At 41.8% G+C, this 17,847-nt stretch overlaps 1 protein-coding gene across 1 annotated transcript in view; it reads left to right on the top strand.

Annotated features, from left to right (window-relative positions):
* The window catches only part of LOC138958919 (cilia- and flagella-associated protein 263-like), a 33,199-nt gene that overhangs the window by 14,703 nt on the left and 649 nt on the right, over positions 1-17,847 (top strand). Inside the window, exons 2-8 of the mRNA XM_070330258.1 lie at positions 3,300-3,609; positions 3,870-4,025; positions 9,431-9,511; positions 12,623-12,778; positions 14,026-14,133; positions 16,084-16,239; positions 16,961-17,847. The exon at positions 16,961-17,847 is cut by the window's right edge and continues 649 nt beyond it. Of these exons, the coding sequence (XP_070186359.1) occupies positions 3,300-3,609; positions 3,870-4,025; positions 9,431-9,511; positions 12,623-12,778; positions 14,026-14,133; positions 16,084-16,239; positions 16,961-17,059 (1,066 nt within the window). The 3' untranslated portion in view covers positions 17,060-17,847. The remainder of the gene's footprint in view (positions 1-3,299; positions 3,610-3,869; positions 4,026-9,430; positions 9,512-12,622; positions 12,779-14,025; positions 14,134-16,083; positions 16,240-16,960) is intronic.

Genomic DNA, 17,847 nt, shown 5'->3' with positions numbered 1-17,847 from the left:
ACTCTGGTACAATCAGTCGTTGACTCTGGTACAATCTGATACAATCAGTCGTTGACTCTGATACAATCAGTCGTTGACTCTGGTACAATCTGATACAATCAGTCGTTGACTCTGGTACAATCTGATACAATCAGTCGTTGACTCTGATACAACCAGTCGTTGACTCTGGTACAATCTGATACAATCAGTCGTTGACTCTGATACAGTCTGATACAATCAGTCGTTGACTTTGATACAATCAGTCGTTGACTTTGATACAATCAGTCGTTGACAGTCTGATACAATCTGATACAATCAGTCGTTGACTTTGATACAATCAGTCGTTGACTCTGGTACAATCTGATACAATCAGTCGTTGACTCTGGTACAATCTGATACAATCAGTCGTTGACTTTGATACAATCAGTCGTTGACTCTGGTACAATCTAATAGAATCAGTGGTTGACTCTGGTACAATCTGATACAATCAGTCGTTGACTCTGGTACAATCTGATACAATCAGTCGTTGACTCTGGTACAATCTGATACAATCAGTTGTTGACTTTGATACAATCAGTCGTTGACTTTGATACAATCAGTCGTTGACTCTGGTACAATCTGATACAATCAGTCGTTGACTCTGGTACAATCTGATACAATCAGTCAATGACTCTGGTACAATCTGATACAATCAGTTGTTAACTTTAATACAATCAGTCAATGACTCTGGTACAATCTGATACAATCAGTCGTTGACTCTGGTACAATCAGTCGTTGACTTTGATACAATCAGTCAATGACTCTGGTACAATCAGTTGTTAACTTTAATACAATCAGTCAATGACTCTGGTACAATCTGATACAATCAGTCGTTGACTTTGATACAATCAGTGGTTGACTTTGATACAATCTGATACAATCAGTCGTTGACTCTGGTACAATCTGATACAATCAGTCGTTGACTCTGGTACAATCTGATACAATCAGTCGTTGACTCTGGTACAATCTGATACAATCAGTCGTTGACTCTGGTACAATCTGATACAATCAGTCGTTGACTCTGATACAATCAGTCGTTGACTTTGATACAATCAGTCGTTGACTCTGATACAATCAGTCGTTGACTGAGGTACAATCTGATACAATCAGTCGTTGACTCTGATACAATCTGATACAATCAGTCGTTTACTCTGGTACAATCTGATACAATCAGTCGTTGACTCTGATACAATCTGATACAATCAGTCGTTGACTCTGGTACAATCTGATACAATCAGTCGTTGACTCTGGTACAATCTAATTCAATCAGTCGTTGACTCTGGTAGAATCTGATACAATCAGTCAATGACTCTGGTACAATCTGATACAATCAGTCGTTGACTCTGGTACAATCTAATTCAATCAGTCGTTGACTCTGGTAGAATCTGATACAATCAGTCAATGACTCTGGTACAATCTGATACAATCAGTCAATGACTCTGGTACAATCTAATTCAATCAGTCGTTGACTTTGATACAATCAGTCACTGACTCTGATACAATCAGTCATTGACTTTGATACAATCAGTCGTTGACTCTGGTACAATCTGATACAATCAGTCGTTGACTTTGATACAATCAGTCAATGACTCTCTCCTGAAACAATCCTTGTCCTCTGAGCATCCTATTCTGTGCAGTCATCAATCGTGCAAACAGTTGTACTCAGCAGAAGTCAGACATTATATATTAAGCAGCAAATGGAATGTTAGGTATGAAAGCATGCTAATTGGTCATATGAAACCAAGCATATTATCATATAATGCGAAAGATTGGTTATTTTGGTCTTTTTTGTCCATAGGATTTTGAGTGTTTCAATGTTCAATCAATCAATCAATGAATCTTATATCGCGCATATTCCGTGGGTACAGTTCTAGGCGCTCTGCAGTAATGCCGTGTGAGATGAAATTTTATACGGCCAGTAGATTGCAGCCATTTCGGCGCATATTTACCTTTCACGGCCTATTATTCCAAGTCACACGGGTATAGGTAGACAATTATTAACTGTGCCTAAGCAATTTTGCCAGGAAAGACCCTTTTGTCAATCGTGGGATCTTTAACGTGCACACCCAATGTAGTGTACACGGGGGGAGGTTCGGACACCGAAGAGAGTCTGCACACAAAGTTGACTGTGAAATAAATTTCCGCCGAACCTGGGATCGAACTCACGCTGACAGCGGCTAACTGAATACAAATCCAGCGCGCTACCAACTGAGCTATATCCCCGCCCAGTGTTCAGTGATTTTTGTCAGTACTTACGCACAGGAACGTCGTTTGCAACAACCAGCATAGACTGTGGGGAGCTTTCTCTTACAAAAATGTGTTTTCAACACAGAATTTCACATCAGAATAGAAATATCATCTCATCTTCGACTCATCGTCATTTACTTGTCTCGACAAAATATCCAGCCCTACTGGTATGCTGAAAACACAATAGATCTTAATAATGTGTATAATGTGTGTTTCTATCAGGGGCGGATTAAGATTTAATACTAACTTTAAAAGAAATAATGAGTGGCTGCTGACACCAGTTGATCATGTTCAAAATCAAGGATAAGCCATAAACTGTTGATAAAATAGCTAAAACTCTTCAGCTTCAGGGGGGCTTTGCCCTCCAGACCCCCCAACGGGGCCTTGCCCCTGTACCCCACAAGGGGTCTGCCCCTGGACCCCAGGTTGTAATCTCCCCCCCCCCCCCCCCCCCCCCTGGCTTAACTGCTCCGCCCCTGTCTATGGTAGCAAGGAATCATGTGACTGATATGTGTTTTTATGGTAGCAAGGAATCATGTGACTGATGTGTGTTTCTATGGTAACAAGGAATCATGTGACTGATGTGTGTTTCTATGGTAGCAAGGTATCATGTGACTGATGTGTGTTTCTATGGTAACAAGGAATCATGTGACTGATGTGTGTTTCTATGATAGCAAGGTATCATGTGACTGATGTGTGTTTCTATGGTAACAAGGAATCATGTGAGTGATGTGTGTTTCTATGGTAGCAAGGAATGGTGTGTATTATGTGTGTTTCTATGGTAACAGGAGTCATGTGAGTGATGTGTGTTTCTGTGGTAGCAAGGAATCATGTGACTGATGTGTGTTTTTATGGTAGCAAAATTAAGGAATGATGTGTATTATGTGTGTTTCTATGGTAACAGGAGTCATGTGAGTGATGTGTGTTTCAGGCGCGCCAACCAGGTGCTGGAGGCGGAGACGCGGATGTTTGAGAAGTACCTGCGTCGTGTGTTTCTATGGTAACAGGAGTCATGTGAGTGATGTGTGTTTCAGGCGCGCCAACCAGGTGCTGGAGGCGGAGACGCGGATGTTTGAGAAGTACCTGCGTCGTGTGGAGCCTAAGGAGAGCCCCAAGTCCCAGTCCTCAATGAACTTGGGTGCCGGCAGCGGCCAGTCAGGTCGCGATGACCCAGGCAGGATGGCGCACAGGAAGCGATCAAAGTCCCGCAGCAGCGGCATGGACCGTACCCTCAAACTGTCCGCGGAGCAGAAGTGCGACATCGCTCAGCGGGAGATTGAAGAACTCCGAGAAGAGATTGAAAAACTCAAGGAGGAATCGGAGAAAGTTCTGGACACCTACAAGGTCAGTCAGATGTCCGCTCTCATGCTTCTCTTGTGCTTTAAGTCATGTTCAAGCCTTCCTTGTGTGCGTACGTGCGTGTGTGTGTGTGCGTGCGTGAGCATGTTTTAATATGTGCGTGCGTAGTATTATTTTGTTTGTCTGTATTTTTTTTGAGTCTTTTTTAATGTGCTCTATGTTTATGATGAAGAACAATAATAATTAAGCAAACAGACAATATTTGTTGAGTACAGCTGATGTCTTCGCTGTGTGATCTGTTGCAGGCCATCATGGAGGAAGCTGACATGCGTCTCGCCGAGACGAAGAAAGAGGCGTACGAGTTTGAGCGTGACATCGTCAAGGGTTCTGTGAATAATCGCACCACAAAGGTCATCGCTGAGAAAGTCATGAGATACTTTGATGACAGGCTGAGAGCAAGGGTGAGTCTCTCTCTCTCTCTCTCTCTCTCTCTCTCTCTCTCTCTCTCTCTCTCTCTCTCTCTCTCCAGGGCGAGGGCTGGATGTAAAAAGGCAGACCACTGCTTAATCTACTACCCTCGTTAAATAAAGAATTGTCATTGTCATTGTCATTGTCTCTCTCTCTCTCTCGCCCTGCGGCAATCCACCAACACAGATTCTTTTAGAACCAAATATTCTTTCCATTTAATGAACTCTATGAACAAATAAACTTGATTAGTATGTTTTCTTTGTATACAGTTGTTCATTATCGGAATTATGGTTTATTGTGACAAAATAACGAAGATTTGGCTCTGTAATACATTGTTTTGCTGAGCTAATGTATTGTTGGGTTACTTTCCGTTTATCTTCATTGCTTTACACCCAATTTTGAACACTACCTTATGATCTACAATGCTTCTACATAATGCGCTTCATGTACATAAACTTATATGTTCTACCATTAATGTTTTTATGTAACCTTTTTTTCCCTAGTCATAGTTATAGTAAAATAGTTTAGTCCCTCTTTAGGGCGAGGGCCAGATGCAAAAAAGCATATCTATGCTTATTCTTGTCACCCTCGAAAAATAAAGATTTGTCATTGTCATTGTCATTGTCATTGTCTCTCTCTCTCTCTCTAAATTGATGATATGTTCTTACTTTCATTTTATTATAATCATGTAGCAGTAGTTCTCTTTACTTGCTTATTCTTTAGCAATTTTAGACTAAGTCCCTCTTTACGGCGAGGGCCAGATGTAAAAAAGCAGATCACTGCTTACTCTATTACCCTCGTTAAATAAAGAATTGTTCTTGTTCTTGTTCTCTCTCTCTCTCTCTCTCTCTCTCTCTCTCTCTCTCTCTCTCTCTCTCTCTCTCTCTCTCTCTCTCTCTCTCTCTCTCTCTACGCTTATAGACCATATATGTGTGTCAACCCAGGCTAACATTATTGAAAACTCAGTTCCAAGTATTGGTTGTAGTGATCACTTTCCAATATGCCTCACATGGTCGAAAAAAGGGGTTAGAATCCCCAAACGAAAGCATAAATTCATAACTTATAGGCTATTTTCAAAACTTGATAAAGAATCATTCCTTTCTGATTTAAGTTGTACAGATTTTTCAATAATTTATAATCATACTGACCCCGATGAAGCATTTGAATTATGGTACAACTTGTTTATAAAAGTATATGATAAACATGCACCATTCAGAACCTCTCGTGTGCAGCAACACCCAAAACCAAAATGGCTTACACACGACATTCAATGTGCGATTAATCACCGCGATTTTCTTAAACGTAATGGCAGAGAAGAAGAGTACAGAAAGCAGAGAAACGAAGTAACGTCCATGAAACGTGCTGCTCGCAAAAAATATTACCGTGAGCTCGCTGCATCAAATACGAAACAAAACTCAAAAGCCATCTGGAAAGTGATCAACCAGTTGACACCTAAAGAAACCGTAAAATCTTCTGTCATTGATGTACCTGCGGATGATCTTAACATTCATTTCACTTCTATTGTTGAAAAAATAATCACAAATGATAGATCAAAACAGAATAATCTGGACAAGTTGAAACAGTTTTGTGTTTCAAAACATATTACACATAATTTAGACATCCCCCTGTTATCTGTGAGCGAAGTCTTCCATTATCTGATATGCTTAAAACAAACTGGTACTCATGGTCTAGATAATCTTGATGGGAAAATTTTGAAGTTGTCTGCCCCTTTTATTGCAGAATCTCAGAGTGACATAGTTTACAACTTGTGCCTGGACAAATCTGACTTTCCCGCCAAATTAAAGGAGGCAAAAGTAATCCCGCTATTCAAATCAGGTAATTCTTCTGACCCCGCCAATTACAGACCAATCTCGATTCTTTCTGTTTTATCCAAACCACTTGAAAAACACATATACACACTTGGCCGCACATTTGAAGAAATACGACCTTATTCATTCAAATCAGTCAGGCTTCAGAGAAAATCATTTGTGCCACACAGCATTAATAAACCTTCTTGAAAACTTGCTTAGCAACATTAATAATAATGAACTCTGTGGTGTCCTATTCGTCGATTTTGCAAAAGCATTCGACGTCATTAATCATGAGTTACTTTTAAGAAAATTAGCTGAGTATAGATTGTCACCCCAATCCCTATGCCTCCTCTCATCTTTCTTAGCCGGACGAGAGCAATCCGTCTGCGTGAATTCCACTATGTCAAGTAAAAGACCGGTGTTATATGGAGTCCCCCAGGGTTCTGTCCTTGGGCCACTTATTTTCTCTCTGTATATTAACGATCTTCCTTTTAGTGTTAATGATTGTGAACTATTTGCTGATGATACGACCATACACACTTCTGATAAAAAATTAGACAAAGTTTATTTATCATTGCAGAACAGTGTAGATGATCTCATTAATTGGACGGAATATAACCACATGAGTCTTCACCCCCAAAAGACCAAATACATGTTAATTACAACAAGGCAAAAAAGACAAAACATCAAGAATAATCCTCATTCCTTACTAATTGGCAACGATGCAATAGCGGAAGTAGGAGATCACAAAGTTTTGGGAGTAAATATCGATAATAATTTATCTTGGACCCATCATGTTAGATCGTTGTGTAAAACCATGTCGAGGAAAATATATTTGTTGAACAGAATAAAACACTTTCTTGATCCACACTCAAGGTTATTATTTTATAATGCATACATACAAACCATCACGGATTAATTATTGTTCGACCATCTGGGACTCAGCGAGTGCAAATATTTTAAAACCACTGTATAGTCTACACAGACGAGCACTAAAATCAGTTCTATTAAAACAATCCAGTCTTGTTTTCGACGATTATAAAAAACTTAAGATTTTGCCCTTAAAAGAAAGATTTAAATCAAATAAAGGCGTGCTCCTTCACAAAATCCTTTCCGGCCATGCACCGAGTGCTTTCATTACAAAATTTAAAGCCAAACCAAGCCGAAAATTCAACGTCCCCATTCCGCGGATAGATCTCTTTAAATCAAGTTTAGCTTATTCTGGCAGCGTTTTGTGGAATTCTCTCCCGGAATCAGTTCGAGTCCCAACAAGTCTCAATACTTTCAAAAAACACCTCTCATTACATTTAATGTCAAATACGAAAAGTCACAGTGATGGAAGACTTCGTTCTGATTATTTTCATATTGATCATATCTGTCCATAAAGCATCAGTGTTTCATAACGCAAGAATGTATTGTATGTATAGCCTACAACGTGTATATTCATGTGAATAGTTTTTCTGCCTTTTTTACATTTAGTCAAGTTTTGACTAAATGTTTTAACATAGAGGGGGGAATCGAGACGAGGGTCGTGGTGTATGTGTGTGTGTCTGTCTGTGTGTGTGTGTAGAGCGATTCAGACTAAACTACTGGACCGATCTTTATGAAATTTGACATGAGATTTCCTGGGTATGATATCCTCAGACGTTTTTTTCATTTTTTTGATAAATGTCTTTGATGACGTCATATCCGGCTTTTCGTGAAAGTTGAGGCGGCACTGTCACGCTCTCATTTTTCAACCAAATTGGTTGAAATTTTGGTCAAGTAATCTCCGACGAAGCCCGGACTTCGGTATTGCATTTCAGCTTGGTGGCTTAAAAATTAATTCATGACTTTGGTCATTAAACATCTGAAAATTGTAAAAAAAAAATTTTTATAAAACGATCCAAATTTACATTCATCTTATTCTCCATCATTTTCTGATTCCAAAAACATATAAATATGTTATATTTGGATTAAAAACAAGCTCTGAAAATTAAAAATATAAAAATTATGATCAAAATTAAATTTTTGAAATCAATTTAAAAACACTTTCATCTTATTCCTTGTCGGTTCCTGATTCCAAAAACATATAGATATGATATGTTTGGATTGAAAACACGCTCAGAAAGTTAAAACGAAGAGAGGTACAGAAAAGCGTGCTATCCTTCTCAGCGCAACTACTACTACCCCGCTCTTCTTGTCAATTTCACTGCCTTTGCCATGAGCGGTGGACTGATGATGCTACGAGTATACGGTCTTGCTGCGTTGCATTGCGTTCAGTTTCATTCTGTGAGTTCGACAGCTACTTCACTAAATGTTGTATTTTCGCCTTACGCGACTTGTTTATTTTTATTTTATTTTATTTTTTATTCTTTATTTTTTTTTACTGTCATGCTTATCTTTTGTAATTGTTTTACGTTTGTATATATATATATGTATTTAAGATTAGAATAGTCCCTCTCTGGGCGAGGGCTGGTTGAAAAGAAGCTCGTTTATATTGCGTATGCCACAACCCTCGTAAAATAAAATTTGATTTGATTTGATTTGATTTGATTTGATCTCTCTCTCTCTCTCTCTCTCTCTCTCTCTCTCTCTCTCTCTCTCTCTCTCTCTCCCTCTCTCTCTCTCTTCCATGGGATCATGTATGTGTGTATGTCAGTAACATGACAAAAATGTGTCACTGTGTGTCAGTAGCATGAAAAACATGTGTCAGTGTGTGTTGATGTCATGACACAACTGTATCAGTGTGTGCCAGTAGCATGAAAAACATGTGTCTGTGTGTATCAGTGTCATGAAAAACATGTGTCAGTGTGTGCCTGTGACATGACAAACGTGTGTCAGTGACATGACAAACTAGTGTTAGAGTGACATGACAAACATGTGCCAGTGTGTGTCAGTGACATGACGATCGTGTGCCAGTGTCATAACAAACCCGTCGCGATATAACCTTGAATGGTTGAAAACGACGTTAAACACCAAATAAAGAAAGAAAGAAAGAAAGTCATAACAAACATGAGTCGGTGTGTGTCAGTGTCATGACAAACATGAGTCAGTGTGTGTCAGTGTCATGACAAATGTTTGTCAGTGTCAAGATAAACGTGTGTCAGTGTGTGTCAGTGTACGTGTGTCTGTGTGTGTCAGTGTCATGACAAACGTGTGTCAGTGTGTGTCAGTGTCATGACAAACATGTGTCAGTGTGTGTCAGTGTCATGACAACACAACCGCGTGTGTGTCAGTATCATGACAACGCATGTCAGTGTGTGTAAGTGTCATGACAAACATGAGTCAGTGTGTGTCATTGTCACAACAACCGTGTGTCAGTGTCATGACAAAAGTGTGTCAGTGTCATGACAATCATGTGTATGTGTCAGTTTCATGACAAGCATGTGTCAGTGTCATGACGAGCGTGTGTCATTTTGTGTCAGTGTCATGATGAATGTGTGTCATTGTGTGTCAGTGTCATGATGAACGTGTGTCATTGTGTGTCATGACAAACGTGTGTCATTGTGTGTCAGTGTCATGATGAACGTGTGTCACTGTGTTCAGTGTCATGATGAACGTGTGTCACTGTGTGTCAGTGTCATGACAAGTGTGTCTGATTGCAGGACACCCTGATAGAGAAGCTGAGGCTGAAGAACTCCACGCTCAAAGTTCAGAAAAAGAAATTACACCTTCAGTTGAAACAGGTCAGTCTGCTGCTGTTGCTACCACAATAGTCATACAATTGAAACAGGTCAGTCTGCTGCTCTTGCTACCACAATAGCCATACAGTTGAAACAGGACAGTCTGCTGCTCTTGCTACCACACTAGTCATACAGTTGAATCAGGACAGTCTGCTGCTCTTGCTACCACACTAGTCATACAATTGAATCAGGTCAGTCTGCTGCTCTTGCTACCACACTAGCCATACAGTTGAAACAGGTCAGTCTGCTGCTCTTGCTACCACACTAGTCATACAGTTGAAACAGGTCAGTCTGCTGCTCTTGCTACCACACTAGCCATACAGTTGAAACAGGTCAGTCTGCTGCTCTTGCTACCACACTAGCCATACAGTTGAAACAGGTCAGTCTGCTGCTCTTGCTACCACAATAGTCATACAGTTGAAACAGGTCAGTCTGCTGCTCTTGCTACCACACTAGCCATACAGTTGAATCAGGACAGTCTGCTGCTCTTGCTACCACACTAGCCATACAGTTGAATCAGGTCAGTCTGCTGCTCTTGCTACCACACTAGCCATACAGTTGAATCAGGTCAGTCTGCTGCTCTTGCTACCACACTAGCCATACAGTTGAATCAGGACAGTCTGCTGCTCTTGCTACCACACTAGCCATACTGTTGAAACAGGTCAGTCTGCTGCTCTTGCTACCACAATAGCCATACAGTTGAATCAGGACAGTCTGCTGCTCTTGCTACCACACTAGCCATACAGTTGAAACAGGTCAGTCTGCTGCTCTTGCTACCACAATAGTCATACAGTTGAATCAGGACAGTCTGCTGCTCTTGCTACCACACTAGCCATACAGTTGAAACAGGTCAGTCTGCTGCTGTTGCTACCACAATAGCCATACAGTTGAAACAGGACAGTCTGCTGCTCTTGCTACCACAATAGCCATACAGTTGAAACAGGTCAGTCTGGATTCAAACATGGCCCCAAAATACATACAAAATGAAGCAATCTGGTGCTCATTTGAAAGCAAATCTACTTCTTTTTCAGGCATTAAAAAGGGATTACAACAAGCTGGTATTGTCATGAAATATATATATATAGAGAGAATTTTATATCACTTTCAGACTACTAGGGGGGGGGGTCCAGGGGCATGCTGCCCCGGGAAAAAAAATGTCAGTGGGTGCAAAATAGAGAGAGAGAGAGAGAGAGAGAGAGAGAGAGAGAGAGAGAGAGAGAGAGAGAGAGAGAGAGAGAGAGAGAGTGTCAACAATCTACGACACGACTGCCAACTAGTCTCGGCCCGCTCAAAAAACAATGACCGAGACTTTCAGGCCTGACCATACTTAATGTTTTTTCCGCAACACACGCACTTCACCACGCCTTCCTCGTCCAATTTTCGGATAACGTCCCCAACTCGAACATCATCGATGTGTTTGTCCATCCAATCCCATCGGAATTTGTTCTTGGAGCATGAATCGGGAAGTCGATCCTTGTCACGTTGGAGAACTTTCGCGCTCGCCATTTTGTTTGAGAAGGATGAGACTGTTCATCTTTAAACAGAAACCGTACCGTAAAAAAACCGGAATCGCACAAATAAATCGGATGGCCCATTGAAACTAATCGGAAAAGTCGGAAAAAACGGAGAATTTTCATCCCTGGACTGTCCGGACTGCAGGGCGAAACGTGCTGTCCTCTCAAAAAAGGGGGGTTCTTCTTGTCGTTCGCAGTTAGATCGTCAGTCCGGACTGCAGGGCGAAACGTGCTGTCCTCTCTCTAAGGTCTTCTTCTTCTTGTCGTTCGCTGTTAGATCGTCAGTCCGGACTGCAGGGCGAAACGTGCTGTCCTCTCTCTAAGGTCTTCTTCTTCTTGTCGTTCGCTGTTAGATCGTCAGTCCGGACTGCAGGGCGAAACGTGCTGTCCTCTCTCTAAGGTCTTCTTCTTCTTGTCGTTCGCTGTTAGATCGTCAGTCCGGACTGCAGGGCGAAACGTGCTGTCCTCTCTCTAAGGTCTTCTTCTTCTTGTCGTTCGCTGTTAGATCGTCAGTCCGGACTGCAGGGCGAAACGTGCTGTCCTCTCTCTAAGGTCTTCTTCTTCTTGTCGTTCGCTGTTAGATCGTCAGTCCGGACTGCAGGGCGAAACGTGCTGTCCTCTCTCTAAGGTCTTCTTCTTCTTGTCGTTCGCTGTTAGATCGTCAGTCCGGACTGCAGGGCGAAACGTGCTGTCCTCTCTCTAAGGTCTTCTTCTTCTTGTCGTTCGCTGTTAGATCGTCAGTCCGGACTGCAGGGCGAAACGTGCTGTCCTCTCTCTAAGGTCTTCTTCTTCTTGTCGTTCGCTGTTAGATCGTCAGTCCGGACTGCAGGGCGAAACTTGCTGTCCTCTCTCTAAGGTCTTCTTCTTCTTGTCGTTCGCTGTTAGATCGTCAGTCCGGACTGCAGGGCGAAACGTGCTGTCCTCTCTCTAAGGTCTTCTTCTTCTTGTCGTTCGCTGTTAGATCGTCAGTCCGGACTGCAGGGCGAAACGTGCTGTCCTCTCTCTAAGGTCTTCTTCTTCTTGTCGTTCGCTGTTAGATCGTCAGTCCGGACTGCAGGGCGAAACGTGCTGTCCTCTCTCTAAGGTCTTCTTCTTCTTGTCGTTCGCTGTTAGATCGTCAGTCCGGACTGCAGGGCGAAACTTGCTGTCCTCTCTCTAAGGTCTTCTTCTTCTTGTCGTTCGCTGTTAGATCGTCAGTCCGGACTGCAGGGCGAAACTTGCTGTCCTCTCAAAAAAGGGGGGGTTCCACTGTTATACTAATAATAAATCACATGTAGCTTTTCTATAGCTGGAGTCCCATAAATGGCTCTAAGTGCTTTACAACTATCAGCTTAAATATATGGAATCAACAAATAAACAACAAGCAAATACATCAGTCAATATTGTAGTACAGACCTTTATTATTGTGCACGTGCACTTTAAACAAGTATTAGAGTAAAGTTCTGGATTGGATTGTGTGTTGTGATATGTTGTAAATGAGCATGTATGTGTGTGTGTGTGTGTGTGTGTGTGTGCATGGTGTGTGTGTGTGTGTGTGTGTGTGTGTGTGTGTGTGTGTGTGTGTGTGTGTGTGTGTGTGTGTGTGTGTGTGTGTGAGCAGAAGGAGGAGATGGGGGAGGTGTTGCACGAGGTGGACTTCAACCAGCTGAAGATCGAGAACCAGCAGTACCTGGAGAAGATCGACGAGCGGAACCAAGACTTGCTGCGCCTCAAGCTGATGGCCGGCAACACTCTGCAGGTCCTCAACTCTTACAAGGTAAAACTAGACTCTAACATTATCTCTTATACACTTTACAATGAAAGGTGAAACTAGGCAGTGGATGTTAAAGCTGATGGGCGGCAACTCTCTGCAGGTCATCAACTCTTACAAGGTGAAACTAGACTCTTAACATTATCTCTTACACACTTTACTCTTACAATGAAAGGTGAAACTAGGCAGTGAATCTTAAAGCTGATGGGCGGCAACACTCTGCAGGTCCTCAACTCTTACAAGATGACACTGGGCATAAAACACCTCAACTCTACAAGACATGACTCGATCAGGGCTTTACCTTAAAGGGACATAACCTACCGAAATCTATGTATAAGACTGTCAAGGAATTTTAGATGTGCAGCTGACTTATTGGTCTGGTGTTTGCTTTTTCGTGTACGGGGTTTCTACATTCATACACTCATTCACACATTTTTACACACACAGTCATACACAGACATACTCGTGCATATGGGATGGTGACAACACGCACTCGTACAACACACACGGCACACAAGGAATGAACATTTCAAACATTTCGCTATTAACTCAAATAAAAGCATAATCGTCATACAACTGAAATACCTAGGTTATAATAAAATACCTCTCGTCACACAGAACACACCGTTCGGCACTGTACCAACACACTTCCTTCTGAATCCTCCGAATATCTACAACACATCACATCACTGCCGAAAGTCCTTGAAGTTACACACAGTTCTTTTCTGTCCTCCGACAAACACAAGAATGTCCGCTTTCATGTCTCAATTCTTCTTCCAGCTGCAGGTATTCAAAATAAAGCCCGAACTACTCAAATAAACAAAACACTTTCATCCCACACCACAACAAACACATCCGCTCGCATCAGTCATCCCATTGCTCTCTGACGTATCACGCTTGCACGGTCAACCTCTCGACCACCGCATTTAAACAGAGGGGTGACAACATACGACGCATTGCACAGCACAACCGTCCCTCGCTAAAACAAAACACTGATTTTACCTATTCAAATTAGGCGAGTCGGCTATTCCGCCAGACCATTTTAATAGGGTTTTAGAGACTGCTTGGAAATAATACTTATTCTACGATAGCTCAGGGGTACCGTGATCAGAAAACAGTACCATCAAATTTTCCCTTGACAAGGAACCCGTAATAACACAGATGTACTGTGTGTGTTATGTTAGTTGCAGAAAAAGCTGAATACACTTACTATGGAGTCTGTAATAACACAGTGTGTGTTATGTTTGTTGCAGAAAAAGCTGAATACACTTACCATGGAGTCTGAGCGACTAGAATCTGAGATACAAGCACGCAATGACACATTGTCAAAGATTGATATTGAGACGGACTTTGTAGAAACGGTGAGTGTCTTTTATGTGATGTCTTTTAACAAGGCCTTGACCTTGGCTGGAAAACACGGTTTTGTGCAGTGAACTGTGGTTAAACAGAATATTGTGGGTGGATTTGAGCACACCACGGTTTTGTGCAGTGAACTGTGGTTAAACAGAATACTGTGGGTGGATTTGAGCACAACAAGGTTTTGTGCAGTGAACTGTTACATTATGGATGTATTGTTTTGTGCAGTGAACTGTTACATTATGGATGTATTGTTTTGTGCAGTGAACTGTTACATTATGGATGTATTGTTTTGTGCAGTGAACTGTTACATTATGGATGTATTGTTTTGTGCAGTGAACTGTTACATTATGGATGTATTGTTTTGTGCAGTGAACTGTTACATTATGGATGTTTTGTGCAGTGAACTGTTACATTATGGATGTTTTGTGCAGTGAACTGTTACATTATGGATGTTTTGTGCAGTGAACTGTTACATTATGGATGTATTGTGCAGTGAACTGTTACATTATGGATGTTTTGTGCAGTGAACTGTTACATTATGGATGTTTTGTGCAGTGAACTGTTACATTATGGATGTTTTGTGCAGTGAACTGTTACATTATGGATGTTTTGTGCAGTGAACTGTTACATTATGGATGTTTTGTGCAGTGAACTGTTACATTATGGATGTATTGTGCAGTGAACTGTTACATTATGGATGTTTTGTGCAGTGAACTGTTACATTATGGATGTTTTGTGCAGTGAACTGTTACATTATGGATGTTTTGTGCAGTGAACTGTTACATTATGGATGTTTTGTGCAGTGAACTGTTACATTATGGATGTTTTGTGCAGTGAACTGTTACATTATGGATGTTTTGTGCAGTGAACTGTTACATTATGGATGTTTTGTGCAGTGAACTGTTACATTATGGATGTTTTGTGCAGTGAACTGTTACATTATGGATGTATTGTGCAGTGAACTGTTACATTATGGATGTTTTGTGCAGTGAACTGTTACATTATGGATGTATTGTGCAGTGAACTGTTACATTATGGATGTATTGTGCAGTGAACTGTTACATTATGGATGTATTGTTTTTGTCATGTGCAAGCTCAGGTGGAAAGTCTTGTCTCTTGCCAGTAGCAGCAAAAAGTGACCGCGGTCGCCACTGCGCATGCATTTAACTAGAGTGCTATGACAAGAAATATTTGCACACTTAACTTTCAGATAGAAAGAGACAAGGCATTTTTGAACACTAGACTTTTGGATACTAAGAGACAAGACATTTTTGAACACTAGACTTTAAGATACAAAGAAACAAGACATTTTTGAACACTAGACTTTAAGATACAAAGAGACAGCTCATGGGATATTCGTTATCTATTTCTTTCTCCGAATGATATTCGTGTATTAGAATCTAAATTTGTATCCACCCAATGCATCCAAAGAGCGCCCGTGATGGCGTGCTAGAGACCGTGATGGCGTGCTAGAGACCGTGATGGCGTGCTAGAGACCGTGATGGCATGCTAGAGACCGTGATGGCGTGCTAGAGACCGTGATGGCGTGCTAGAGACCGTGATGGCGTGCTAGAGACCGTGATGGCGTGCTAGAGACCGTGATGGCGTGCTAGAGACCGTGATGGCGTGCTAGAGACCGTGATGGCGTGCTAGAGACCCCACATGCACACCCTGGAAGGCAAAAAACGCACGCTGTACACCAGGCTACTCACTGTCACTGCTGTTCTCGTATTACCCACAATGCCATACAACACAACTAAGGTTTCTTTTCTATCAGCTTCCTGCAAGGTTGAGGATTTCGCGTTCCAGGAAATTGGCTGTGCGTACTTTGCTTTGATTTTAAGTTAAGTTAGACGTCACATTGACGGAGTTACTTCCCATGTGATGGGAACTGTATGCATAGGAGACGTTTTCATTCTGTGTGGGTACAATGAGTGAACTCTTGCTTGCAGGAGCGTGGCAAGGCGGAGAACATCAACCGTAAGTTGCGACGCCAGTTGGCCGACTACCGCGTGCCCAACGTCATGGAGTACGTGGAGGAGAAGGCCTGCCTCTACGAGATCCAGAAGAAAGTCAAGAGCTGGGAGAGAAAAGTGGATATCGCTGATGTAGGTTGTGTGTGTGTGTGTGTGTAAGCATATGATCACCATTCAGGACTTGCAACTGTTGCACACCTTCAAATTGAGGACCTATACCAAAATGGGGACCCAAAACTGAGTCCTCATTTGTTTTATTGATCTAACGTCTTCAGAAGCTCCAAAACAAGTTTTTGGCGCCAAAAGATTTGATGGCTCATTTTGCCGCAAAACCCTAAACCCTAACCAAAATGGGGACCCAAAACTGAGTCCTCATTTGTTTTATTGATCTAACGTCTTCAGAAGCTCCAAAACAAGTTTTTGGCGCCAAAAGATTTGATGGTTCATTTTGCATCAAACCTTTGAAATTTTTTTTTTTTTTTTTTCAAAGGTTGGCGCCAAAAACTTGTTTTGGAGCTTCTGAAGACGTTAAACTCTGTTTCTTCTTTGGTCCCCGATTGGTATGTGCCTTCTCAAAGTCTTTGTTTGTGACCATATGCTTGTATGTGTGTGTGTGTGTGTGTGTGAGGAGGCCGGCCCCCACAGCATCCAATAGAAAGTCAAGAGTTGGGTGGAAAAAGGGATAGGCTATTGCTGACGTCTTTTCACTCTCAATGAGCTCGCTAGTTCTGGTGCACTGTTATTTTTAGTGTCAGATTAGTTTATCAGAATTTGTGAACATATGCATAGACATGTGGTGACACAGAAACATTTCAGAGTTGTGGCAGTAACAAGTGGTGTGTTTGCTCACCAGATGGCGCTGAAGACTCACCGCAAGACCTGGCGACAGATGCAGTTCGGAAGCCAGCAGGGAACGCCTGCACAGTGGCACATGATGCAAGCTGCAGCATAGACCACAGCATAGACCACAGCATAGACCACAGCATAGACCACAGCATAGACCACAGCATAGACCACAGCATAGACCACAGCATAGACCTGGGTGCAAGCCACGTAGACCATCAGTGGCACATGGTGTGCAAGCCACGTAGACCATCAGTGGCACATGGTGCAAGCCACGTAGACCATCAGTGGCACATGGTGCAAGCCACGTAGATCATCAGTGGCACATGGTGCAAGCCACATAAACCATCAGTGGCACATGATGCAAGCCACGTAGACCATGACATAGATCTGGACTGCACCGGACACTACGCCCCCCTCCCTCTCTCTTTCTTTTTTCTGTTTTGCTGGTCAATTTTCATCCATCTCAAAGTTTTTCTATTATCCAGATTTTTGTTCCCCTTTCTTAACCAGTATAATGAATTAGTCATTTGAAACTTTCTCTCTCTTTATTCGTGTGTCGTCTGATAGGGCGTCAAATTTTATTTTTTATGTTCTTGTGTGACATGAACTGGCCAGATGAAATGCGATTTTTCTGGATTGTGTGATATGGAACAGTCACATGTGAACTGTTCTGTAAAATGGAGTGCTTGTGTGGGAATGGATAACTTTTAGTGTGTGACATGAAACGATTGTGTGAGAACTGATAGAGGAATGAAAGTCTAAGTGTTTTTCATTGTATGTGATGCATGTCATTGTTCGCGATATTTGTGTGGGCACATTCCAGTATTGTACTGAATTAATATATGTTGTTTGTGTTTTCTATAACATCCATCAGAGGATATCTACACTGCACAA

This window comes from Littorina saxatilis, linkage group LG1 (assembly GCF_037325665.1).
Source record: "Littorina saxatilis isolate snail1 linkage group LG1, US_GU_Lsax_2.0, whole genome shotgun sequence".
Taxonomy (NCBI): domain Eukaryota; kingdom Metazoa; phylum Mollusca; class Gastropoda; order Littorinimorpha; family Littorinidae; genus Littorina; species Littorina saxatilis.
This window is presented reverse-complemented; position numbering and strand designations above follow the sequence as displayed.